Here is a 27,934-nt window from a genome sequence, read left to right as displayed (position 1 = left end):
AAATATTACTTAATTCAGATAACTTCACATATACATTCACTGTCACAGTAACAGTGATAAGATGGAGATTTTCTGAAAAAAAGTGTTAAAAACCATGAAGCACCTTTTCAAGTACCTACAGGAAACACCCAGAAAAGAGCAAGTGAGTTTTCTATGAAAGTATATGTGGACTCCATTAGCGGGTTCAGATGTAAGAGGTGATTTTTTTAATGGACATCAGTACAGATTAGTGTAACGTAATTTATATAGGACAAATGGAAATGGAACAAGTAAATGGGTTGGCATGATATTTAAAAGCACTTACAGTGCTAGGAAACTACTGAATAATTTTCCAGTGAAGAAATACAAACAAAGCAGACTAACGTTAGGTGTATTTCAAGTGGCGCTGAAGAAATCCTCTCTCTTCTGAAGATACTCTGTATCAAAGGATGCTCACAGGAGATTTTTAACTACCTACATATCTGTTGAGGAGCACTTTCAGCAAATTAGCAAGGAAATTCATAAATTACAGAAGTCAGATTCACTAAATAGAAAGCGGAGGATCCCGGAAGAGACATTCTGAGTGCATTTCTTGCTGACTTGAAAGGAAGTAAGTGAAAATGGGGAAAATTGGAGAAGTATATCATTAGTGACGAAAAAGTGGGTTCATGTTAGTAAGGAATGCAATTTACTGATCAATTTAAAGCTGTAAGTTTCATCATGAACAGAAAATAACTACAGTGAGTAAAGAATGGTGGAAAAAATAAATCCAGAAGGAACATCAGTGTACTTTGCTAGAATGATGAAGAGCACAGTGTGATTTTCTGCAGGTTTTTAAAACAGAGAGTTTGGGTTATAAATAGATGAACCTTTGGAATGCCTCAGCTGTCCTGAAAGGTCATTATTTGAAAGGTCAGTATTTAAAACAGCTTTAATGGGGAAGCTCAAACTCAAAGTTAGTCATGGGTCAAGAATCATAAGTCTCTTCAACTGTGGGTTAAAAGTACTTGAAACCAAACATGAGAGTGATGAAGGGGGAGGCACACAGTTGTGTAGTCTTCACAACAGTTTTTACAGGGATGATTTCCAAATGTTTCAGAAGTTTATATAAAGAAATACTAACCTGAAGGAGGTGGATAGGAGTGTACTGAAAGCAGATAAGAAAATAAAGCAAAACCTAGGAACTGACTAACCTTATCTTCTGCAACATAACAGTTCACCTGGACTACTTCTCCTAGGCAAACTGGCAAGAGAGACTGGATGAATGGACTGCAAGATGGGTAGGAAATTGGCTAAGAGGTCCCACTCAGAGGGTGGTAATCAATGGTTTTTGCTCAGGCTGGCAGCCTGTCCCAAGTGGAATCGCCGGGAATTGATACTGGGATCATGCTGTTCAACACCTTTGTAAATAACCTAGATGATGGGATTGAGAGCACCCTCGCTAAGTTTTGGTGATGACACCAAACTGGGTGGTTATGTGGACATGTCAGAAGGGAGAGCCACCTTGCAGGGAGACCTGGTCAGGCTGGAAGAGTGGGCTAGCAAGAACAGGATGAAGTTTAACAAAGACAGCTGTGAAGTCCTGTACCTGGGGTGGCATAACCAAAGAGTCCAGTACAGACTGGGCTCTGTGCGGCTGGGGAGCAGGCTTGCTGGAAGGGCCATGATGGAGGACCATGATTCCTGATGAACAGCAATCTGAACGTGAGTCAGAAGTGTGCCACTGCAGCAGTAAGGGCAAATCAGATCCTGGGCTGCATCCGCAAGGGTATTAGTAGCAGAGACAGTGATCATCCCACTCTATTCTGCACTTGCCAGGCCGCACCTGGGAGTACTGTGCCCAGTTCTGGTCTGCAAAATTGAAAACAGATGTGGAAAGACCGGAGAAATGGTCCAAAGGAGGTCCGTGAAGATGATCAAAAGGGCTGGAGGATTTGTCCTATGAGGAAAGACTGAAGGAATTCTCTTCTCACTGGAGAACAGAAGGCTTGGGGGTACTCATCACAGTATTCCAGTACTTAAAGGGTGGCTACAAAGAGGATGGAGGCTCCTTCTTCACAAGGAAAAACAGAGAAGACAAGGAGCAAGTTGGACCAGGAGAGGTTTTTACTTTGATATAGGGAAGAAATTTTTTACAATAAGAACAATCGAACTTCCCCAGGAACATCCCCATTGCTGTAGGTTTTCATGGTGTGATTGGACAGGGAGCTAGATAATCTCATCTAGGCTCCATTTCCCATAAAAGATTAGACCAGATGATCTTCTGCAGTCCCTTCCAACCTTGACTGTTCTATGATTCTATGAAAAGTAAATTAGAGAAAGTCTAGGAGAGGAGAATATGTTGCTTATCATAAAGGAATTTAAGTTGGTATTGTGAAGTAACTGTATCACGATAGACAATGATCCCCGACACGTGAAAAAGGATATAGTTTTCTGCATTTGGGCCTCTGCTGAAGTTGAGGCAATAATAAAGAAAGGAGAAAGAAGGGGGGGGGGAAATATTATCTTCCTTTTTAAGACATCTGTTCTGAAGCATTTGAAATCAGAAGGAAAAGATCACCAAAGCATACCTGACCTCCAAGATATTTTTATTATATGTTGTGTTTTGTTAACACAGTATGTTGCTTAATAATCATTTGTAGTTAGGACCAGGTATCCAAAATGACTATATGTGGGGTTTCTCCCCCCTCCCTCCCCCCCCCCCCCCCCCCAATCTAGCTGGTAATTGTTTGCTTTCCTTAATGGGAAAAACTCATTTCCGTAAACCATTTTTCATAATATAACAGCAGATTAAAAAAAAAAAAAAAAATAAAAGGGAGGGGTGTTGATGATATTCATAGAAAAGTGTGTGACGGGGAAAGGAGTTTTCTTTATGGGCTATTTTCCCAGCAACAACAAATACTAATTTCTCTGATGGTTATTTGGAATGTGCGAAGAAATACAGCACTCCAAGGGAGACCAATAGCGTTCAGGCACAGAAACTTATATGCTGAGGGAAAATGTCTGTGTTTCCTTAACAATAACTATAAATATTTGAAGAGTATAAATGCTAAAGCACAGAAGCACACGGGGAGTAATGCGATGGGATTCCTAAAGTGAAAATTCAGATTGGTTGAGTATTAGGAAAAAAATGATTGACAGTGAGAATAGATTATGTAGTGGAACACTTCCCCGAAGGTATTGGTAAAAGCCCTATCTCAATCTTCGCTGAGATACTTCAGAGTAGATTGTATAAAGAAGCAAACACTATTCTGCAGGGAAACGGGCTGTTCTTGGAGAGCTGTGCTTAATAGATTTGCTACAAGTCATTTCTGTGAATCGTTTAGAGATGTGTTACAGATTTTTGCTCATTGTAACAAGTTCTGTAATGTTTTTGACATTTCCTACTCGGTGGATCATCGTGAGTTTGTGTTCATCGCAAACTTAGTAAATCAATATCCCATAACAATATTTTATATACATTATTCATTACGCTTTTGTGAAATAGACTTGCTTTAAAGATGAGGAGGAAATAGGGTAGTGTGAAAGCTGTAGGATGTTAGCCTTCTGGAAAGGGGAGTGTTTGGGGAGGGAATTCTGGAAGTTTACAGACCCGGTGATTTCACTATGACTTGGATTTCATCCTTTATTCCTAGTCTGTTTCTTCCTACGTTCTAAGATTTAGAAGTGGTCTGCATAACAATATTGACTTAAAAATGATCCAAAGGAAATGAGCACAGACAGTTTTAGGAACACACTTCCTGAAAGAACCTGACCTTATCTCCCAGATGCTAACAGGATTTCTTCAAGGCCGTGTGTATACTTTGCATAGGCACAAGCTGGAACCAATGGAAGGAGGCTCAGGAGTCTTTCAAGAATTAATTCATCTCCAGCACGTAGAATGTTCTGAATATTCACCCTTTGAAATACCAGCAGGAAGGACACTCATTTCATACAGAATAGCCCTTGGTGTTTGTAAACTTCAGATGTAGGTATTGCTGTGGAAGCTGGAAGTGATGTGTATTTGAGTTAACCATTATATATTACTCCTTTTGACTTCAAGAGGAAGAAGCTAAAAGTACTCATGGAGGTGTTTTGGATGTGGACTTAAGCAACACTACTGATCAATCACCGTGTGCCTATTTGTTTCCATGTCCTTCCTCACTCCCCCACCCCCTTTCTTTTTACTGTGCCTGAGAGTTTCCTGAGCCTTTAGATGGGATACTTCAAATAATTACCATATTACCTTTTCATTCAGGCAATTCTTATTGATAGTGCTTTTTTTGTGTTCAAAAGATGGAAAACCAAATTCCAGTCTTTTTCCCCTTCTCATCCCACATGCCCAGCGTGCATATGTTTTTTCAGATGATACAAGGTGCAGGTCAGCTACTGCTGTGTTCATAAATATTCATACCTATATAGATGAGGGGTGAGGGGAATATGTGACAGGTTAGCATAAATTAAGTATTCACAGAACTCAGCAACTTCAGGATTAAAATGAAAATATACAAGATGCAGGAAAAACTGATCAAAAAAAAATTTGAAAAGAAAATATTTTCCTATTTTTCATCAATCACTATATTTGGAAAAAATGAAATATTTTGTTCTGAATGACATAAGGCAAATTAAAAGATGATAAAATGCAGATTGAATGCCTGTAAATACTCAGTGCCTATAAATACTCAATGCCTATAAATACTTAAAAAGGGTGGGTGTTAAGAGGATGGGGCCAGTCTTTTTGCAGTGGTGCCCAGTGACAGGACAGGAGGTAATGGGCACAAACTTGAACATAGGAAGTTCCACCTAAACATGAGGAGGAACTTCTTTCCTTTGAGGGTGGCAGAGCACTGGAAGAGGCTTCCCAGAGAGGTGGTGGAGTCTTCGTCTCTGGAGACATTCAAAACCCGCCTGGACATGTTCCTGTGCAACCTGCTCTGGGTGGACCTGCTTTGGCAGGGGGGGTTGGACTAGGTGATCTCCAGAGGTCCCTTCCAACCCCATGTCATTCTGTGATTCTGCCAACTTCAAGAGAAAGCCAATAAACTGACAAAAGTAGCCAGAACCTGGCAGGAAGATGTTGATGAGTCTTGTTCCTCCAGAATCATAGAACAGAAATTCTCAAAATGTCACTGTTCTGGACGTTATAAAGCTGCAAACCTTGTTTGAGAGCAACGTTCATATGTGTTTAGATGTTTGCTGCCTATATTCTCCATTTATTTTGTCAAAATTCTCTTTCCCTTACTGGAGATATTAATCTTAAAAAGATAATTTAATAAAACTGTAGTAAGTATTTGGACTGCCCCTAGCGTCTCTTCCACATTAACTAGTTAGTGCATCACATTAGCAATAGGCATTTGGTGATGTGTTACACTAACAGAACAACAGAAAGTTCTGTGAGAACATATTCTTGTAATGTGTCATCAGAGTCCAAAATTATTTGGTACAATTGGCCAATACAAACACCTAAATGACGATTTCCAGATCCTTACAACCTTTGTTTACAAGATCTACTCATTTAGTGGACACCTTCCATAAGACCAGACTTTGAGTAACCTGGTCTAGTGGGAAGTGTCCCTGTCCATGGCCAGGGATTGGAACTCGATGAACTTTAACGTCCCTTCCAACCCAAACCATTCTATGATTTACTGCTGGTAGGATGATACTTCGGTTTCTGTAAAAAGTTCAGGAGTTACCTGATCTGTTCTGTGCTTTATCTGTTGAGATTTTTTCTTTTTAGGGACACACTCAAACTTCACTGAGTTGATCAGAAAACTTTTCATTCTATCAGTAAATTAGACCTGAACTATTCTGGTTGTAAACTTTACATCTAAGTTCATACTGAAGTTGTCTGTCTGAAGGATGCTCTTGTCCACATATGAAGTATGAAGTAATTATAGTTGTCCAGACATTATAGCCTCTTTCTGTATCACTAGTCGAAAAAATTTTTGTATAACTGTTATGGTAAAGTTTTTATTAGTTTTATTTGGCAACCTTTGAAAACCTGTAAACCAGCATATAATTTGTTCCTGAAGAGTTAAGGGATGTATTCAGGAGAATCTTCCCCCCCCGAATATATTGATAACTATTATAAAAACAAACAAAAACCTTCAAAGATGGGAAGTAGCTCACTGGAGTGAAATTACTTGTGTGTCTGTGTGCATGTCTCTTAACAATTAGTGTTGTGCTCTCCTACCTTTTTCTGGATCTAATCTGACCCAGAGCAGCTGAATCTGTTAAAAGCAACTGAAATCTGCTGTTTTTATTTGTTCAGTAGAAAACAGATAAATTAACTATAATTGTGATTGTTGCAACAGATTATTTGTTCTAGCAGCTGTAGTTTCTTTTCTCAGGATTCTTTGAAAGCAAATGCATATTTTTCTGCTTAATATTTTGGGAGGAATGAAATACTGGTGGCTGCTTGCAGGATTGCATTTCAGAGTTGAATATGAACACACGCTCGTGTAATTGTGAGTTTAAAAAAAAGCAAAATAGTAAGAGAGGAGTGCAAATGAAGAGTTTGAGGGTATTTGTCCCCCCCTCCAAAAAAAAAAAAAAAGAAGAAAATTAAGCAGTATTTCTTATATTTCTTTCACAAAGTAGTGTGTTCTAGTTCTAGTATTAGTCTTTAAGGACGTAACATTGAAACAGGATATTTATTTAGGAAATGGCATTCTACAATGCTCTTAATTTACTCAGGGTTTAAGACAAGAATTATAACATCCAGTTACTTAAAATACAGAGATTTTGCTATAAAATCAGTACAGTTGTACAAGGAACAAAACCAACCCACAAAAAACTCTTTCCAAGATTGATTCCAGGCAATTTCATATGCTTAAGAAAGTTACTGAGGACAGAGATGCTTCTTTGCCATCTAGACAGGGCATGTTTTCTGAGCTTTGACTGGACAATTTGAAAGGAATAATGAGACAAGAATTACTTCTTTACTTTTCAGATGGTAATGAATAAATACACACTTTAAAAATTTTCACAAAGATTATTAGTAGAAATATAAAAATATATATGTTCTTATTGAGCCAATCCTGGTATCATCTAATTGTCAGACTAAAAGTATTTGACTTTTTCACAATCGTTTCAATATGTTTAGGTGAAGGTTAGATTTATATTTTCTCCAGTTTTTCATAAAAAATTGTATACTTTTAACACATTGGAAACTATCAAAATGGATGTTAAAAAACCCACCCGGTTGCTAAGTCAGTTATATAAATATTTTAGATTTCTAGCATGCTCAAATGAGCGTGTTCATTCATTCAGAAGTCCATAGTCAGTTTTTCAGGTATTTGCAGCTATAGAATATTTATCCGGTCTAAGAAAAATGCTGTTGATACAATTGAGACCTCTCTGTATTGGTTGTAAGAATTGTAGCCTGTACAAATTTTTTATTTTTTAGTTACATCTACAGCTCACATATCTTTAAAATTGCAAGTAATAAGGTTATGCCTATGAAGAGCACAAAGAGCTGTGAAGGAAACTGAAAATTCAGTGAGGTAACCTATGGGGGTAAAAGCCCAAGTATTTTGGCTCACTTTTTGTAGAAAGAATTCTGTTGTATCTGTGTTTGGGGGTTCCATTCTTAGCAATTTCAAGAATTGAAACGCTGATATAGCGAAACCTGTAAGAAAACTTCTGGTCAGTGGTATTTCAACTAAAAAACTATAGCGGAGCTGAGCAGGAGCACATTTTTGGTGTCTTTTCCTTTACCCAAATAACAACAACAACAAAAAAAAACAGGAAAAAAACACCAAAAAACCTCCTTTGGTTCATTAAGATATCTTGGGGCCGGTTCTCTTCAACATCTCTATCAATGATCTGGACGAGGGGATTGAATGCACCCTCAGCAAATTTGCAAATGACACTAAGTTGGGTGGCAGTGTTGATCTGCTGGAGGGTAGAGAGGCTTTGCAGAGGGATCTGGGCAGGCTGGATGGATGGGCTGAGACCAACGGAATGAGGTTCAACAAGGCCATGTGCCGGGTCCTGCACTTGGGTCACAACAATCCCAGGCAGCGCTACAGGCTTGGGGCAGAGTGGCTGGAGAGCTGCCTGGCAGAAAAGGACCTGGGGGTGTTGGTCGACTGTCGGCTGAACATGAGCCAGCAGTGTGCCCAGGTGGCCAAAAAGGCCAACAGCATCCTGGCCTGTATCAGGAATAGCGTGGTGAGTAGGACCAGAGAAGTGATTGTCCCCCTGTACTCGGCACTGGTGAGACCCCACCTCGAGTACTGTGTCCAGTTTTGGGCCCCCTACCACAAGAAGGACATTGAGGTGCTGGAGCAGGTCCAGAGAAGGGCAACGAAGCTGGTGAGGGGTCTGGAGAATAAGTCTTACGAGGAGAGGCTGAGGGAGCTGGGGTTGTTCAGCCTGGGGAAGAGGAGACTGAGGGGAGACCTTATCGCTCTCTACAACTCCCTGAAAGGAGGCTGTAGAGAGGCGGGGGTCGGTCTCTTCTCCCAAGTTACAGATGATAGGACAAGGGGCAATGGCTTCAAGTTACGCCAGGGGAAGTTCAGGTTAGATATTAGGAAATATTTCTTTACTGAAAGGGTTGTCAGACATTGGAATGGGCTGCCCAGGAAAGTGGTTGAGGCTGAGGCACCATCCCTGGAGGTATTCAAGAGAGGAGTTGACATGGTGCTCAGGGATATGGATTAGTGTTGGGTGGTGTTTTTGTGTGTGTTTTTTGTTTGGTTTTTTTGTTGGGTTTGGTGGTTGGTGGGGTTTTTTTTGTGTGTTTTTTTTTGTTTGTTTGTTTGTTTGTTTAATCGGTTGGACTAGATGATCTTAAAAGGTCCCTTCCAACCTAGGTGATTCTGTGATTTTGTAAATCAGTCCCCATTTAGTGGTAGTTAACGTGATGTAATTCATGATGCCAGTTTTGCAGTTGAAAAAGATAGTGTTTTGCAATCTCTTACTCAGGTATGAAGGAAATGGCAAATTTAAGCTAAGTGAAGGTTAAGAATAGATCCTCCAAATTTAAATAAATCACATTAATCAGTGTGCTATCATCTCTTTTCTTATAAGCTTAGAGGAAGTTGTTAGGAAACATAAGTCAAGTTTGTCATTCTTGTGCGACAGATTTAAAAACAGCTTGATTTAGAGTGAAAAATCATACCGTGAAACCTCTGTATTCGAGTCAGTGATTATTAATATCCAGGGTGGCGAAGAATTTGTTTCAAAGCTTGTCTTTTGAAAGCGTATTGACATACTTGGTTAGGGAACCCTGCTGAGAGGTCAAAGATGGGGAAATGTGAAAAATATCCTTCAGTTACGGCTGGTTATGGCTTTTGCTTTTTCTAAGGTCAGCCACATTTTATCAAAATGAACTCCAGGAGGAAAAGAAGACATTTTAAAAGCCCTTGTCGTCTTGACTTGTACTGATTTGTTTTGAAATATTCTTTCACTGTCTGAAAGAAAGCTCAAAGTTTGAATCAGAAATTAAACTATTCACTGCAAAGAAAGGCAACAGATTTTCAAACAATTTTCTTACAGCTCAATTTGGAAACAATTTTAATCCTACTAATCCAGAACTTCTTTGAAATTTTTGGTGGTTTTTTTTTTTTTTCTGAGAATTGAAAAAAGTATATAGTATTGTTGCAGACATCCTTTCAGTCATCAGCTTTTCTATTATAAATCTGGCTGGATTCTAGTTAGAGGATCATATTTTCAAAACAATACTTGAGCCTTGGATCAATATCTTGTACAGATGTCTGAACATCCACGTGTACTCTTTGAACACTATCCCACTTTTTTTTTTTTTTTTGCTTGAGAACTAAGTCTGTCACTTGTATGTACAGGTAACAGCCCTGAAAGGTTCTAAAAACAAAGTGGCACAAAACCCCCCAGAGCTCATGTTCTGAAAATTCTCCGTTTCTTTTTAAGCTGAAGCTTTCAGGAGATGCCAGGGGTATGTGTGTTCGTATTTTGTAAAGCAGCCGCTTCCCTCATTTATAAGCTGTGGATGTCCACTTGGTAACACAGAAAGAAACCTTTACAGAAAGGAAGAGAATATAGATGGAAATAGCGTGAGCGGGTCAGGTTTTGCAAAAGCAACTTACTAATGGTACAGTTTCTGAAAGCCGTGTGCCTCTGGTTGGCTCTTGGTGTCTTTCATCTTCAGGAACCACTTGTTTGAAAACCAAACAGTTCCAAAGAGAAGCCTGGGTTATGCCTTGGGTCTGACACTGGTCTCAGCGGGAAGGGTGTGCCTCCTTGTCTTCTGGTGACACACACAGTGGGATTTAGTCTCGTGCCCCGATACTACTATCTGTTAAGACTAATACCTTATAGAGAGATTTTCTTCACAGTACTTTTTTTTCTGCTTACTTAATAATGTCTTCAAACATGCTTTTTAGTCAGAATGAGACTGTTCTGAGTTCATTTTCTGCAGAAAGGCAAATGCTTTTCTTGTTGGTGGGCTACAGTAATCGTGAGGCCCGTACCACACTGGGTTTTACCTTCTCACCTGTTATCTTCTAACGAATTAAAGTTTTTATTTGACATCATCAACAGCTTGATACTTCATTCTGAATCAGTCTTTCTATAGTAGGCTTTCTCACAGTCTTTAACCGGTAAATAGTGGTTTCAGTGGGACTAAAGCCTCACTACAGAGAGTGGAATCTTGAAAATAATTTTGGCAAGCTTTCCAAAGAAAATGCTACAATTCTGTCCAGAGTCTTGTATCGTTTTGGTTTTTTTTTTTTTGAGTTTTTTTTTTGGAGTTATACTGAGATGAATACAAGCCATAGTTAGTAGTATAGATGTGGCTGCCTAAACTCTTTCTTTAGATTTCATGTATACCCTTTATGTTTTTTTATGTATGCATAATTCAGTGCATGTCCTATGTGTAGTCCCAATGAAGTATTTTAGTGAAAGTAGTCAGAAAATCATTTTTGCCTGACACTTTCACCTAAGGAAAAGCCTATTTTCCCCCTCTACTTTTCTAAAATGATATTTCAAAACATTTCAAGATATCCTTGATATAAAAGGCTTCAAGTTGGAGTGTTTATTTGAAATAATAATAAAAAAAAGAACAAAAAAAATAACCCCAACAAAACATTTAAAGGTGCAAACAAATGTCAGAACGTTGCTGAGATATTCAACTGTTGTACGTAATGATGCGGCGAAGTGAGATGTGCTTAATTGCACTGTCTACCCTTTATTAAGAATTAGGGTTCTTCATAACTCTTTTCCAAATAAACACTATGAGGTGTGTTTATTGTGACAGACACACTAATGTGAGCAAAAATATTTTAGGAAAGCTGTAATATTTACAGTCCAGTAATACAGTTTGTGTGTGTATTAGATTACAATAACCAGTAATAGCTTGTGTAAAAGTACTTGTTGGTAGTTCATTTTACATGGCAAAGTGCTCTTGAATGTTGTTATACAAAGTTTGTTGTAGTATTATATGATTTTACAGATTATCTGTCAAAAGAATTGATTTTGCTTGAGGCTGAGGACCTCTTACTCAGTACAGAACCAAAAAGGGATTTTATTATCTGCCATTCTTTAGTACTAAGCTGACACCAGAGTCATCTGGCAGAATCTCACCCTTTAAACACCGTACTGAAGTGCGCATGTTCTGCTTCATTCTCTTGCTACAATGAAACGCCACATCTTGAAAACCAAGTAATATGTCCTTGTTCCTTGTCATTATAACAATGATAATTAATTTGGAGCAGTTCAGTGAGTTTATTTTGGAGGACAGCTTTAACCTCAGTAAAACTCATTAACATAAAGATGGCCCATAGGTAGGCTGTGGTTAAAGAGGCCCTAAATACAAAAGAAATGCCTTGGAAATTCCCAATGAATTCAATTAATCCTTTTCTTGAAAACTTCCAAATTGCTTTTAGCCATTCATGTCCACTACAGAGAGCAGTGTCTGAGGTGGAAGAGCAGTGCTTTTTCTCTTCTCTGCATAAGTGCTGGTTTTTATCTGTCACGTCAGGAAATACAGTTTGTTTAGAAAAGGGATGTGAGCACTGAATAGAGTGTGAAGGAACACACCGCCCAGGATTTTTGAGGTGTACGTCTCTGTATCATTAAAAATGGGGAAGGAAAAGCTGCCTCTGAAAAATGTGTGGCAACTTGGTACCATGTTCCTTGGCTTGGGACTGTAGTAATAACTTTGCATGCAAATGCAAGGAAAGTTAGCTTGCAATTATCACAGGTATCTGAGAAGGCAAAGACTGTTTCAAAACACTGATGTCAAGAGTTATTGAAGTTGCAGTACTGGAAAGTAAAAAGGATATAGGACGAGGGGTAGTGGTTTTAAACCGAAAGAGGAAGAGATTTAGCTTAGGTGTTAGGAAGTAATTCTTTCCTGTGAGGGTGGTGAGGCACTGGAACAAGCTGCCCAGGGAAGCTGTGGCTGCCCCATCCCTGGAGGTGTTCAAGGCCAGGCTGGATGGGGCTTTGAGCAACCTGGTCTGGTGGGAGGTGTCCCTGCCCATGGCAGGGGGTTGGAACTCGATGATCATTAAGGTCCGTTCCAACCAGAACCATCCTATGTTAAAAGGATTACAAAGACTCATAAGAAATTGCAGATCAAAGTAGGGAAAAATTTTCCTGGATGTCTTGTAGGAACGTGTCAGTTATTCCACAAGTGAAAGGAAAGTTAGCAGTGGAGGTAGTGGGTGGGAATTTGATTATTTTTTTTTTTTTAAGCTATTTACCTATCCTTATAGGGTAAAATTTAGCCAGCAACTGCATAAGGTATCACTACATTAATATCAAAAACTGTAATCAGAGAGCTGCTAACCTGGCTAGGTCCTGTGCTAGCTCCCAGAATGGGAGAAGGAAAGTTTCTATAGCTTGTCACCAACCCAGTTTCACTGAACAGATATTCAGCTAAGAGAGCTGAAAGGCAAGGACACTATCTACGTGGAGGTTGGCCATAAGTTCATACAATAACCATGGCGTTTCAGCCTAGGATTAGAGGGCTATTTTCCCTTCTGTGGAACAGAAGGTTCTTTCAAACCAGGAATCAGGAAACAGAGCGGATGAGTCCAAAACCGGAAAGCAGCCAGAAACACCCACAGCCAAGAGCTAGCTATTCAGCTAGATGCAAGAGTAACCTACACAAGTGAGAGGGAAGGAGAGAAAAAGCCAGTTGGGTATTTATTATTCTGGAGAAGTAATAAGGTTTAGAGATGTTAAGTTAGCAACTGCTGATACACTGATGGGAGAGGCTGAAGGAAGGAAAGCTAGTGCAGGATGGAATAAACCCTCCTCATTTCACTAAAGGATATGCAGAATTGATGTTCTGCATTTAATTGGAGCCTACAGTTGTTTTTCTATATGTTTTCAAATATCTTTAATATGGAAAAAAGATTTGTTCAAATATTTGCAGACCTTCAAGGTTACGTATATTGGTAATTGTTTTTTTTTTTTTAGCAAGTTTTTGTTAGTTTGTTTTCAGATCACTGTACTCACAAATTTGGATTCTGTGTTGGGTCCACTTTAACTTTTCTCTTTAAGGTTTAGTCTTTTACTCTTTTGGTGACTGTTTCCATTTTTTCCCATACAACTCCTACTGTAATTCAAGGTAACTCAGTTTTTACGTACATCTGTCACATTACTTTGAGATGCACTTGAGATGTTCTTTAGGACATTCATTTTTACATTTACATTATTTTTGCCTTTTCCCATAATTTCTTTCTATGTTTCTGACCTTGAATTTAAAGTGGTAAAGGTTGGAAAAATCTAGCATATAATGAATATTATGCTAAAGAAATAAGACTTGAACCCTGCAATGGGTAATAACTGTGTTCTGCTTTACAGTGCCTCTTTCTTGCAGTCCCTAGGGAGTTCTTGTGCTTGATCATGAGCGGGAATGGTTAATGGAGAAAGAGGAAAAATAGCATGTTTCTGACTTTTCTGCAGAATTAGTCTGTGATAATGCTTGCTGCACTGTGAAAGAAAGGGGAGGAAAAAGCTGAAATCCAGCACAACAACGGAGACTCCTGTAGCCCTTTGTTTTCCTAAACAGTCATTGGGAAATAACATTTGTTTTCTTCCTTAGACTTTATATAAATGTATTAATGCAAAGCTGCTTTTTGCCTTAAATAATACATTTGTTTTCCTTTTGGTGATTCTTGTTTCTCTTGATTTTGTTTAGTGACTTATGTCTTGGTATAAAGGCTTTAATTCCTACTTGGGAGCTGATTGAGCTTTTGTGGAACCAACTTGTTCCTAAATTCTGCAATTTAGATGTTGCCAAGAAATTTCTATGAGTCTTTGCCATGGGAAGTTTAAAAAAAAAAAAGGGGGACAGAAAACTTGAACCCGTTTCTTAAAAACAGAAAGCATAGTAACCACAGTCAGAAACATTTAGCATTTTGGCAGCTGACAGCAGGACATACAAAGAATAACAAAATAGTCTATTGAAGAGGGGAAAAAGAGATCTTCAGAAGATTTGTGTCCACAGCAGGGTGAAGAACATAACAATCCCATTATCAAGGTTGTTAGAAAAAAAAATGTTTTTTTTTTTTCCTAAATTCTGCTAATATACATGTTAAACGACATGCCAGTAACCTAGAACACAAAAAGGTGCTCTCTGGCATCCTCTTTGGATGTCTCTATTCAGGCAGTCAAAGTGGGAGAGAAAAGAAACAAACAAGCGGTTCTGAGATCAGCATTGGAAACTCCAGCAGAAGAGACCTGTTTGCCTGGAAGGTCGGCTGTCCCACCTGTATTAATTCTGCAAAGAGGTGACCGACGCATGAGCCTGAGGTGACTTTCCCAGTGCTGCACAGTGAAGCAGGGAAAGAAAAGCAAGTAAAAAGTTTTTCAAGACAGTGCCCTGTAACATTCATGATACATGTATTACTTTGATTCCATTAGCGCTGGATTAGTTTCTGCAACTGTATGTAACCATTCCCAACTTTGTTAGTGCCTTAGAATAATTAAGCTACCTTCACTGTACCAAATTGAGCTATTTGTTGTTCCATTTTTTTTTACATTCTTTTAACATCATTGTTTGGGGGTACGGCAGTGGTGATTTTCAGATAATTTACAGTGGACTTCAGATGTGCTATTGATTTTTGTAGTGGAATTTCATATTATTATGCCAATATTTTACCCTTATTTTTGGTGTCCGTTTGTCTTCCTAGAATTTGCAGGGATATGATAAGAAGAAATTTATACAGAACATACATTTGTGTGCGTTAAGTAAGTCAGTTTTCTGTGAACAGAAGTTTTCAGAATGTCTGATGTGCAATACATCCTGTAATATTAAGAAAGATGAGTGCAGAAAATGTTCATGTTGCTTAGTTACAGAAATGATAAACATCACAAACTTACTGTCTCGTTAGCCGTTCAGTGCGACGTTAAAGCACTACCAAAGGGTATTATCATGGCATCATATATTACACTTCTGTGTTTACCTTGAGACATGTATTGTTCAAGCCCAGCTTTTCTTGAGTGTAGCTTTTGACCTGATAGGGTACATTTTATTTTTCTATTTGAATGGCCAATGTGCTCTTTACTCTGTAGTTGCCTACTAGAAAGTTGGAATATCATACTCTTTTTCTCATAGTGACTGCCATCTTCCTTAAAAAGAAAATGGGGGGGGGAAGACACCCTATAGGAAACGTGTGTGCAAATATGACTGGCTTTGGACCCAGCTCCACTAGACTCAATGCTGATAATCCAAACTTCAGTCTTCATGCAAATTTCCACCCTGTGAGGAAATGGTGTATCCATTTTACAGAGAAGCCAGGAGAAGTCATGTCCTCTGTGAGACATTCAGATGCAGGTTAAACACAAGCTCCTGGGTTACTGGTCCTGGCTTCTAATAGCAAGAATTATTCTAACGATTCTTTTCTTTCTACCTTGTAGGACAAAGCAGTCTGTGGAGACTGTGTCCGATTTTAAGATATACTTGTTATATCTAAGCTATAACCAGTAGAACAAAAGTATATGATCATGCTATATGAACAGTATGTTAGCACTGAAAAAGTCTATTTCATATTTTTCAAAAGCCACTGCCCTGAGAGGGGGCAGGCCTAATATAGCCATTTTACGTTTCCAATCATTAAATGTATTTTTTTTCTCCTATTGGATAACTTAAGCGATAGTCAGTGCTCCTTTGGACTTGGACAATCAATAGCCTTCGTGTGGGTTCCTTTCCTCTTCTGTCACCATGGAAGAGCCAATTCCAGTTTTAGTAGAGTGCATGGAGAGTTTGCTTTCTTTCCACTCCATGATTTTGGATGCTCAGATCAGACAGGAAGAAGAAACAGGAGAATGTGAAACTCACAGATATCTATTCCATGGAATTTATGGCACTGTAGTTGATTAGCATGCTTTTTTTTTTTTTCCCTAATCTCTATTAAGTCAAGCTTTTTTTTGAGCTGAAACTTGCAGAGCAGTTTCCCAGACCATATTAATGGATCTAAAATAATGCAGCAAAATGCACGTGCTATTGTTTTCTCCAGGTGTTTATGTACCTATACCATGGAACCCTGTTCTGTCCTGGGGCTTACCTCCCACTCACTCGGACTCTATAGATACTTGGGTTTTGCTTTGGTGCTCGAAACAAACCCCTTTCTAAATGCCCCACGTTGCTGCCACCACCACCACACACACCCCAGGAAAAGTAAAACCATTTAATTTGAGCATGAATAAATTGTTTCCTCAGAGCTTTTATTGTACCTGCTAATCTCTTCTTTGTGTTCAGAAAACAAAGCCGATTTATAAAGTTGAGTAATCCTAGAGGCTTGGATAGCTGTTGTCGTTCACATTGTGTGCTTTTGGGTTGTGTTCATCACAAACATTTGAACAGGGGCTCCTTAAGTTTTGTGCAAATAATCTGTAGTTTATTGTGTTCCTTGATATAGTAATTTTGGAGCTTGGAAATGAATTGAGACATATTAGCAAAATGACAAGTCTCCCGTGAGAAGCTGACATTCATGAGTTAGTTCAAAACCACTCAGCAAACACCAAAAAAATATGCGATAACTCTCAGTGGTCAGTTTTGCGTTTGGATTTCTGGGGAAACGTGATAGTGTATGCACTCGGTGAGAATGGAAATTCTAGTGGCTGTTAAAGTAGGCGATAAAATTGCCTCAGGCTTCACTTACTGTAAGTCTTATTGCTACAGTTTCTGACATTAGTAAGTTATCTCCCGCTGACTTCACCGTGCGGCATAGAATTGTAGGTTGGCAGCACCTACCTGAGCCATTTTGGATAAGACTAGTCTCCATTTTAGAGAATTAATTGCCATTGTTTGCACTAGATGATACAGGTTTCATGAAAATATGAAAAAACCGCTTTATGGTAACACAAGGATGTTTGTGACTCTTTTTTTTTTTTAACAGATTTAGAGGCTGGTTTCATCCACTCGTTCAAATTGCATTTAGAAAAGTATTTTTTCCTCACCTCCCTGTTAAGCAAATAGACAAGCTCTTCAGACCAAGATCATATAATGAAGATGCTCTGAACTCCTGGTTTCTCTTTGATTTTTCAAGGAAACCTAGATACTGCAACTTAGGCAACGTGATTAGCTCCTGAAGGATAATACTTTGTTTTAATAATATAAAGTAATTTGAAAGAAATGCTTCATAGTAATTTAAAGGCTTTTAATCACAGTGATTGAAAGGCTATTGCTAGCAGGGTTGGTCAGTATTCTGAAATATTTAAGAGTAATGCCATTTCTTCACTCATAGTATTAGATGTACAGCACACACAAAAAAAAAATCTTTACTGTGGAAAGGGCGGCAATTTGAAAATGGTGTTGAAATCTGGATTCTTTCACATCTTTCTTGGTTTTAAATTTCATGGGATAGAGTCAGTAGAAAGAACTGGTAGGATTTTGTTGATACTAATGTATATTGACTTTTTAATTTGATATTTGAACTATTGTGTATTTAGGATACATCTCTAATATGAACAGTAAATTCCTTCTCTTCTCCTTCACCTTTGCTCAAAGTTATCCATACATTTATACATGAATCGTTATATTTATTAATATATTTTCATCGGCTGCTCTACCACATCTTTTGTTGTTGAAGGCACCTGCCATGACAACTGGCAGGATCTGTAATGAATTCTTAATACTTTTCTAGAGTTCCCTGCATACTAGGCTGGCTTGCAATAAATTGATACATGATATATGGGAAGCATGATATATTTGGGAAGCATGAATGAATTTTGCTTGCGTTTCAAGATGACTACAGACCATGTTATAGAGTGTGCTTCATATGTTAATATTGCTATCTTTTAGCTGGACTGATTTGTTAAGACTCAGCACTGTGATACTATAAGTGACCCAGGATGTGGTTGGCCTTAGATGGTAGCAAAGGGAGCTCCTATCTTGATTGTAAAATGATATGTAGGTTTGCCCTTTCTCTCCTGGAAAACAAATTTATTCCTTGCTTTGGATAGCTCTGTTGCAAATTACATGGGGAATTGTTAACTGCTCCTTTTTTCTTGGCAGCTTAGGTGACCCTTTGCAGTTTCCAAGAGTTGAGGTAATTAGGTATTTTAAAGACTGAGGTCTTGAACCTTACTTAGGAGGAATGAATACAGTCAATGGCAGGCAAATTCAAGGTGCTCTTAATAGCAGGACATAATTCCCTAAGGGCTGGTGGTTTCGTACACAGGAAAATTATATTGTTGTTGCTCAGGTATAAGAGTGAGTGAGAGAGCAACCTATCACTGGGGCCAGCCCAATAAATGCACTAGGGAAGCAGGTAGCGCTGCAAGGATAGTGCCTGCTGGGGTGTGGAGGAGTAAAGGTGAATGTGACTCAGCTATTTCTCCCTTGTAAATTACCTTCACTTGACTAATTGTGGATCCGTGTCTCTATTTGAGGGAGAATGTATTAACATTAAAGAACAATATGTAAGCTGTTTCAGACAGAAATAGCAGTGGATAATATAAGCCCTATTAAAAGCATGTTTGTCCTTATGTACCCAGAAGGAAAAAAAAAAAAAAAAAGCAGAATCTTTGGAAAATAATAAATTAAAAAAATTACAAATTGAATTTATTTGTACCCTAGAGGCTATAGATTCTGAGGCATGTACCTCCATGAGTGATAAAGCAGATATTAGTCTCAGAATTATTCCTTAGTGTTCAGTTCTTTTCTTGGAATTTATTGACTACTTTTTCTGAACATACTGGTTTTCTTGGTTTTGCTGTGCTTCACTTATGGCTGAGTATAACTTTTATGGACAAGGGAGAGGGGTGAGAACCTTAGTATACCAGAAAATGGGCTTCCAAATGCCAGCCACATTCAGTTAATAGTTTAATGTTCTTTTCAATTATAGTTTTCAGTTACAGTTCATATATTCCTGTTTTAATACTAATTATCCATGATAATTCACTTCTGAATTTTCAATTTTATAATATTAAAATAATATAAACATCCTAAAAATTAGAACATAAACACTCTAAAACATTAGACGTAGACTTTATTCTGTTTCCATGAATGAATGTAATAAGATGCAATTGTTCACATCTAGTAACTACGAAGTTTTAATTGTGTCATATGTAATAAGAAATTATCATATGTGACATTTAGGGATTCCAAGAATGTTTTAATATTGGTGGCATAAAATTCCCCAAATTTGCACCTCTTACTGAAGTACTTTTGCCCTCAGTTATTATATGTTAAGCTACTTAAAGAGCCAGTGAGGAGTTATTGAGAAAACTATTGCCAGTTTTCCTGTTTACACTCTGTCCATCAGGTCCTTGAACCATATTATTTGAGTTAGCAAATGGCTTCAAAGCCCACAGAGCGGTTTTAGATGTCAAGGAAAGCTTTTTCTAACATAGCTATTAACTACTAATTTTATTATGCAGTCAACCAGCTTTCATTAATATCAGACAATTTAAATTTGTCCATAAACAAGAGATTTTCTTTGTACATCTATTTGTATTGTCCTGGTATCTACCTTTGTTCAGTAGTCAATTAAAGAGTATTTTCTCCTCATGTTCTTTGTTGCCGTAATTACTTTCATTGTCAACAGCGTGATTTAATTCTAATGACAGCCCATTTGTTCCTTCTTTTTGCCATATCCTCTTGTCTCTGTTTAATGCTTTTCAGTCTGTGCTAGAAAGGTTGTCCCTTGTCATTCCTTCAAATGAGGTGGAAGTTATCCAAAATCCCTCATGCTGTAGAAAGTGCCCAATGTTTCATGAGACCAGGTATCTCTAAGTAATATTTCTTGCCAGGCTACTGGCTTCTTGCTGCGTTCTTCTGCCTTTTGGCTTTCTTCACTTTAAATACAGAAAGTCACCCCAATGGGAGATCACTTGCACGTGCTTATTCTCCGATAATCTTCTAAATTCCTTTGCTTAATCTGCGATCTCTGAGGTGTTACAGAGGCATTTGATAAATGCGAATGTGGATCCTTAGTCTCTAAGACTGCAAGTTAGTCCAATTCCAGTCATTTCTGATGTCTTCACTTAAAGAAGGTAACATTTGTTATCCATGTTATCTCTCTGTGGCAGAGTATCATTTCTGCTCTCGGGAATCCACGGTGAGGTTTATTTGTTGTCTTTGGGAGACACAACTGCAGTGGGAACAGCAGTGTTTGTACTGAACCCTGAAATAAAATGGAGAAATGAGCTTTTATTAGCTTTTAGGACACGTTTTTAATGTAGTAGAATAATTCTGCCATGGCTTATGATGAGATTTGCTGGGTGGATAATGATAGAATTTGAAAGAACACAGTTCTTACAGAAAAAAAAATAAAAATCAATCATCTCTTTAGTGTTCTGTTATCTTTAAACATCGGTATTTTAATAGCAACTATTTGGGGGGTATGCCCCTTAGGTTTTGTGTATGCTGGTGGTTTGATTTCTAGCAGTAGCACAGTTCCGCAGCGCGTCCCCTGTCTCTTCCACTTACTGTGTGTCAGTTCAGTTTGCAGAGTGGGTTTCATCCATGTTCAAACTGGGCTTCAGAGGAAATTAATCCAGAAGCTCTACCTTAAGTATTCATTAAGCGCTTCCTAACCTCTAATAGGGTTATAAGGTCTAAACCACTGATTGGGCCCCTGAACAGCTTCAGACCACGCACGCTATATAGTTGGAACGCTGGATCAGGGGCCGGACATGATCTAGTCCTGAATGGTGTAGCATCTGTAGATGAAGAAGCCTCGCTGCTGAGCTGTTGCTTTTGCTCCAAATCGGTTTCTAACGTGGGCTTAACCTGAGAAACAGAAGGTTTTAGTTTCTGTCACCATGCATTCATATTCAGCCATTCAGTGTTATTTTAGCTTGACTGCATCATTTATGGAATAATTAAAAATATTGAGAAAATATTTGTGCACACCTTTGCTATTGGAGAGCTTCATTTAAGCAGTCCTTGTATCCTGGACAGCACAGAAATAGCAGCAATTTCAGGATATACTAATAAAGACTAGAATCCTTGGAAATGGTTATATCATGACATGGCTTCTCTGAGCAGAGTAAATATCTGATTTGAAGCAAGAGTATTTACTATGGAGGTCAATTGGATTTAAAGTTCATATTGTCTTTCATTTTTATCAGAAAACTCTTCAGTCAGGGAAAATACGTAAGTGGTTTTATTTTTTGTCCAATTGAATGGGCTCAGAGATCGTCCTGGTTTTGCCTGTTTTGATCTGTATGATACTAGTTTCCCTATTTTATAGCTTCATGAATACCATGGATGCTACTATTCCTCAGCCCCAAGGACAAACTGAAACGATGTTAAATTATAAAGTATCTGACCTCGGTGCATTTTCTGTACGTGAGCAGAAGAGTTAAGACAGTGACGAAGGGTTTGGAGGAAGAAGAAATCTAATACTTCTCTAACATACCAGAACGGCTGTGCGAAGAGGGCTTTTAAGCAATCAGGGCCACGCAAGCTAATTTGCGACTGATAATACAGATTATGTGCAGATTCTTTCAGATTGTTCAAATTAACTCCAGGGATATTTTTAGGGCAACTTCGTTTGGTTTAATGAAAACTATTATTAAATCATTAGTCAATGAAAATAGTTATTTAATTTTGTGTGTATGTAAATTATCATATTCATATACCACCGTTATTATCCTTCAAATAATATGCCTATTCAGGATTATGTCTGTTTGGTTAAAATGGTCAAGTTCCTCTTAGTAACTTCTCTGCTTTGCTTGCAGGTTGTATATAAAAATAACGATGTCAGGTTGGAGTTGTCTCGACTTGCCAAGCAAGGAGATCCTAAAATGAAGATTCATGGGGTTGTAGCATTTAAATGTGAGAATGTTGCAACCTTAGATCCAATCACATTTGAAACACCAGAGTCTTTCATCTCTTTGCCCAAGTGGAATGCCAAGAAAACAGGCTCAATATCATTTGACTTTCGTACAACTGAGCCAAATGGCCTGATTCTTTTCAGTCATGGAAAACCAAGGCACCAAAAAGATGCCAAGCACCCCCAGATGGTGAAGGTTGACTTTTTTGCCATTGAGATGCTTGATGGCCACCTCTACCTGCTGTTAGACATGGGATCAGGTACTATAAAAATAAAAGCCTTGCAGAAGAAGGTGAATGATGGTGAATGGTACCATGTGGATTTTCAACGTGATGGACGTTCAGGTAAGTTTCTTTTTTTAATATTCTGTATGGTTTTCCATGTTTTATCCAAGGGAATACTGGGTATATATTATGCTGCCACTATTAGGGTTGTGCATCATCTGAAAATAAGGGAAATACAAGAAGTCATTACTGTCAGGTAGCAGAATACAATGATTTGCAGAACAAAATATGTTAACATTTACTGGGTAATCAGGTACTTAATCTTGCCAAGTAAGTGTGCTGTGTACTTCAAAAACAAACAATAATCTCCCCCTGTGCTTGCTTACACCAAATAGCTGAAGTGGCAAGTTTCAAGAATAAAAAAAAAGCAAAAAAGAATTACTGAAAGTAATGTAGGGAATTTCCCAATGTAGGGAATATATGGCCCACAGAAACAACACAGACCTTCCAATCGTGTCAGCAGATCTCAGCATAATTAACTGATATGCTAATGAATGGCTAACAACACATATCAGCAGAAATGGAAATAATTGACTTGCTGTATCCTGTCACTATGATTTGCATTCTGTAGTAGTTTACTCGACAAATGATCTCAATGAAAAGGGTAAAAATAAAAAATTCATAAACTCTTCCTAACGCTAGTGAAACCTCTTATTACATAAAATGTATTTAACTAGTGAAAGTGTCCTTGTGTTTCAGCTGCATCTGATCTTGTCCATATATATTGACTTCAGCAAATAATCAGTATCCGTTAATAGAATGGATTTGTCCTTCAATGATATCTTTCCTGTAGTTCATGCCAGGATTTGGGGTGGGGTCTTTAATTCAGTCCATCAAAGAATTTTCCAGTTAATATCACTATGCAATCTGAAGTTTATGTACACTCTGAAATTGAGTGTTGAAGACTGTAAACTCCTCTTCTTTTGGATTTTGTGGGGTATCCCCCACTTTTTTCCTTCTGGTTGACTCCTTTTCTATTACTTGCATTTATAATTTCTTCCTGAAACTTCACACCCAAAAAGTTATTATTTTATTACTTACTTTCTTACTACCCACAAATCAGATTTCAGATCAAGAGAATCTTAGGTGCAGATTTAAGTTGAAGATTTCAGTCTAGTCCATGCTGAAAGTCAGACCAAATTCAGTTCATCAGTCCTGCCTAGGATTATGAAAAATAATTACTTGATTCCTGGGATGTGCGACTTCAAATTCAGATGGTAGAGAGTTTGATTTTCTGATTATAGGATGTCAGTCGCTTATTTACATTTCTTGAGGCTAAAAAAAAAAAAACAAAACCCAAAAAACCCAAACAACAAAATACACAACTTCTCAAAATCCTCAATTGTGATTGACTATCCAGGGGTTATATTATGTATACTGCAATCTTCATTTCAGGCTTCCTTCTTAAGTACTGTTTCAGTGATTCATATGAAGCATTAAATCCTGTAATAATCATGCCTGTGGGACTCTACTGAAAGCAAAGTTTATTCTTACATCCAAAGTCAACACAACTATAATGAAAAGAAATAAATGCATAGGAATTGTTTACATTTAAAGAAATGTTCTGCACTTTCATTGCTTCATGAAAGCTGTAGCTCACATGGGCCATTAAGAGAGTTTAGGGCATACTTTATTTAATTCTTTAAAACTGTTGATGGACATCAGCAAGAATGTAGACTAATTTTAGGAAGTAATGCACACACGGTGATCAGGACTGCATGTTATTTTTAAGTGGAATTAGTTTGTAGAATTATTATGTAGTTTGTGGAATTATTGTAGCAGGCTGGGCTGGCCAGTCCAGCCCAAACCACAACAATTATAAATAATCAAATATATATGTAAAAGAAAAATTAATCCATCTGATGAATTGCCTATGATCAAGATGGGTGAATTTTATTTACCCTGTCACTCTTGAAAACTGACCATAGTGCATCCCTAAAACATTGAACTATTACCAAAAATAATTAATAAATATGTAGGCATATGGATTGACAAACTGAATTTTTGTCTGAAATCTGAACCAGACATTAAATATTTTCTGTGATTTTAATGCATACAATAATACTTTATAGTGGAAGTGCCAATAACAGAGGCAATACTGTTGTTTTTCGTGCTACTCAGCCAGTATGCTCATTATCTTAGACGGTCAGGTTTGCCTAAGTAAAAATGACTGCCTAACAATTAAAATAAACAGTGAAGTGTATGTTCCTATTTTCTTCTGATTGGAACAAGAAGTACTGATGTGTTGTGTTTAGATTATTTCTTCATGATTTATGCATGTTGGTCTATTATGCTTTTTTCCATGAATAATAAAATTCACTTTGCTATTCTAGGAAGCTTTTTCTTTTATTTTCTCTAGTCAAAACCAAACATACTGGCAATCATATGAATACGATCATTTTTCACTTGCTTACCTTCAGAATTTTTTTGTATAAGTCAGTGAATACACCTTGTATTTAAAAAAAAATAAAAAATAAGCTTTTCTGAAACTGTCTTGTTGCTGCTGACAAAATACTCCCTGCCCTGCCCAAGTACAAGGAAGAGATTCTCCTGTTAATGAATAAGTAGCTGAAATAAGCTGTGTTTTGGGTTTGTTGGGTTTTTTTAAAGCGATGTTTTGTGTCTTGCAATCTTTTACTCCTAGCCTCCAAATCCAATGCAGAGTGGCTCCCTCAGATAATAGAAAGCTGTGACATTTCTCAAGGAGCTTTGCTAATTTCCTTGACTTGTGTATTAGCTGGATCAGCAAGTACTCGATTTATTTTTCATTTTTTGCTCTCTTCCAGACTCTTAGTCACAGGGAGCATCCACTCTAAACTACTGACTTTGCCATTGTCCGTCTGGGACTGCGGTGGGGGAGATTTAAGGAATGAGAGCGCGTTTTTAAACTGTACTTATCCAGGCCCCATTCACTAGTAATTCTGCTGATCCCCTCAGATTTTGGGAAATACAAGGAAGAGGGAACAGATGGTGCCCTTCAATTTCTTTTTGCTGAAGGAACTTTTGACCTATTATTCTTATTGAAGATTTTCATCCTAGAATCCCATCCTGCTGCCTGAAGGACCTACTCTGAGTGCTTCCTTACCTAAAAAGCAGATCTTCAGTGAGAAGGATCTCCTAAGACCCTATTTCCCAGTGTTAAGTAAAGAAAGATTTCATATCTTCTCCGTTGGGCCATCTTTCTTGCTAGCGGAGGAAGGGAACACGCGTTCTCCAGCAGTCTGTCTTTTTTTGCTAAGTATAAAGCAAAGGACGTCAACCTGGTACCAACTGCTGTGTCCTGTTGTGTGAGCTGAGTTCCCTTCCAGTATTCATGGTTATTCTGAATTCCTGTGAAGGACAGTAGCTTCATAACTGCTTCCCATGTGTCCTTGGGCTTGACCATAGGCTGTACGCTGTGATCACAGTCCTCATCAAGCTACTATGTTATCCTTTAGCGCATGAGATGTGTATTTAGAATACCCTACTCCGATTTGTCACTGTTTCTTAATAAGCAAAAGGCGTTTCACATGCACAAAAAGAAACCAAATAGGCCACATAAGGTAAGCACAGAGATCAGAACAGTTGTAGTAGCTGTAGTTCCAGTCTTTGTATTTAACTGATCAGGATTGAGACAAGATTTAGAAATAGGTCTCAGTTTCTTATACACAGACTAACGAAAAAGTAGCTTGCTGAGATAATGAATATGATTGGAGAGGCTCATTAACTCATACCTAAGGGAAATGTTTGTCTGTTCTGCTCTTAACAGTCCTGCCAACTCTGCAGTAAAAGAATTGGGGAAAACCCAACCCAAACTAAAAGAAAACAAACACCATGAAACAGCTGCAAAGGTCTTTGCTCACAGTTCTTCTTGTAACACAGTAGAGTTGATTTAATAACTGTTTTCTGAGACTTGAGTATTGTTTAAAGTTTTGTTAAACTGTTTATCATATTCAAGCATAACCTTGCAAGTGTTTTTTGACTAAATGCCTATTCATCCTTTGGAAATCATCATTAGACAGTGAAATTGGAGAAGAAACATTACTCTTCTAGTCAACTTCCAGTTGCATATGACAGTGTAAAAACAGAATGTACCAGAATGTATTCATAAGTAGGTAGCATTTAAGGGCTAAGAAGTCACTGAACTAAAGTTAGCATTTCAACTTAAATACCAGAAATCATGTCTAGACTATGTAATTAGAGCTTAACTATAATCAGTGTCTCACTCTAAGTAGTGCTTTGTTGATATCCATTACATGCATTATTGTTGCAGGTTCTTTTTTCACGTGTCCACTTCTATGTGTTTCTTCCCCCAACTTTTCAACTTTTTAGTAACTGCCAGATTTGCATGTTCCTATTTCAGCAAATGTTAATAGTTTACATATTTGAGATAATGGGTTTATCTTGCATTTTAAGGAAAATTCTTCAAATGATCCTGCTAGTGTTTTTCATTTATTCGTGAGCTCATAGAAAAATTGAGATGGGGTGACCTTGAGAGTTTCTCTGTGTTAATCCTCCAATGAAAGTATGATATAACGCACTTGCATCGGTCTTGACAGATGTGTGTTGAGTTACCCCAGCAGTGGACACTGTACAATCTCCCCATGTAATCATTCAGAAACTGAATATATCTGTATGTAAAACAAGCTGTTTTGTCCATTATTTCCTTTTTCACAAGCACAAAATACACCACACTTTTTTTCCTGTGTCATAGCTCCATACCATTTATCATTAGAATGCTCTTCTGTCAGTCTCCAGTTTCCTTCATAGACTGAGAAATCCCAGCTGCTTCCTATCCTTATATGTCGTGTTCTGTAGCTATTGGCCATTTTATCTTCTGCAGTCTCCCCAGCGGATCTGCATCTTTCTCAGAGTTGAAGGTAAACCTTACCAATGCTCACTAAAGTGGTACAATGATCTTCTCCGTACCTCCCAATATATTTCCCATTTTGCTCATATGTATGTTATTGTTGACTTCTATTCTTGGCTCTTCCTTTTGAAGAACTGCCCACTTATCAGTTATCCTTTCAGTCAATAATTCTTGCTGAAAATCAAAATTTCATTAGTTTTTCTCACTGTTCCTCCAATACATAAAGATATTTCTGAATGCTTAAATTGCATTTTGCTCTCTGGTGAAATGATGTAGAATCACAGCACCCGTAGGTCATTATAGGACACTTACATTTCTGATAAAACATAAAAGGAAAAACTGACTACACCCTCAAACGTTCTTTAAACATGCTTATAAAGATGCACAAACACTATGCAACCTTTGTTTTATCTTTTTATATAGCTTCTGATAGTAGGGAGACTGTAGTAGTAGTACTTTCCAGCCCTTCTAAAATCCATATCTCTCAAGTCTCATGTGAGGGTTTGATCTCCTGAGACCTCTACCCCAAAGAGCTTTTACTAAAGGTCCAAACTGCTCAGCTCTTCATTCTGTCCATGTTGTTGGTTAACCTGTCAAACCAAAAAAGAACAAACAAA

General features: G+C 37.9%; 1 protein-coding gene across 23 annotated transcripts in view; it reads left to right on the top strand.

Annotated features, from left to right (window-relative positions):
- The window catches only part of NRXN1 (neurexin 1), a 728,940-nt gene that overhangs the window by 270,063 nt on the left and 430,943 nt on the right, over positions 1-27,934 (top strand). For all 23 annotated transcript variants that reach the window (XM_074168426.1, XM_074168417.1, XM_074168423.1 and 20 more), the window contains one exon: positions 22,090-22,528. In XM_074168426.1, the coding sequence (XP_074024527.1) occupies positions 22,090-22,528 (439 nt within the window). The remainder of the gene's footprint in view (positions 1-22,089; positions 22,529-27,934) is intronic.

Source organism: Numenius arquata, chromosome 2 (assembly GCF_964106895.1).
Source record: "Numenius arquata chromosome 2, bNumArq3.hap1.1, whole genome shotgun sequence".
NCBI classification, from domain to species: Eukaryota; Metazoa; Chordata; class Aves; order Charadriiformes; family Scolopacidae; genus Numenius; species Numenius arquata.
This window is presented reverse-complemented; position numbering and strand designations above follow the sequence as displayed.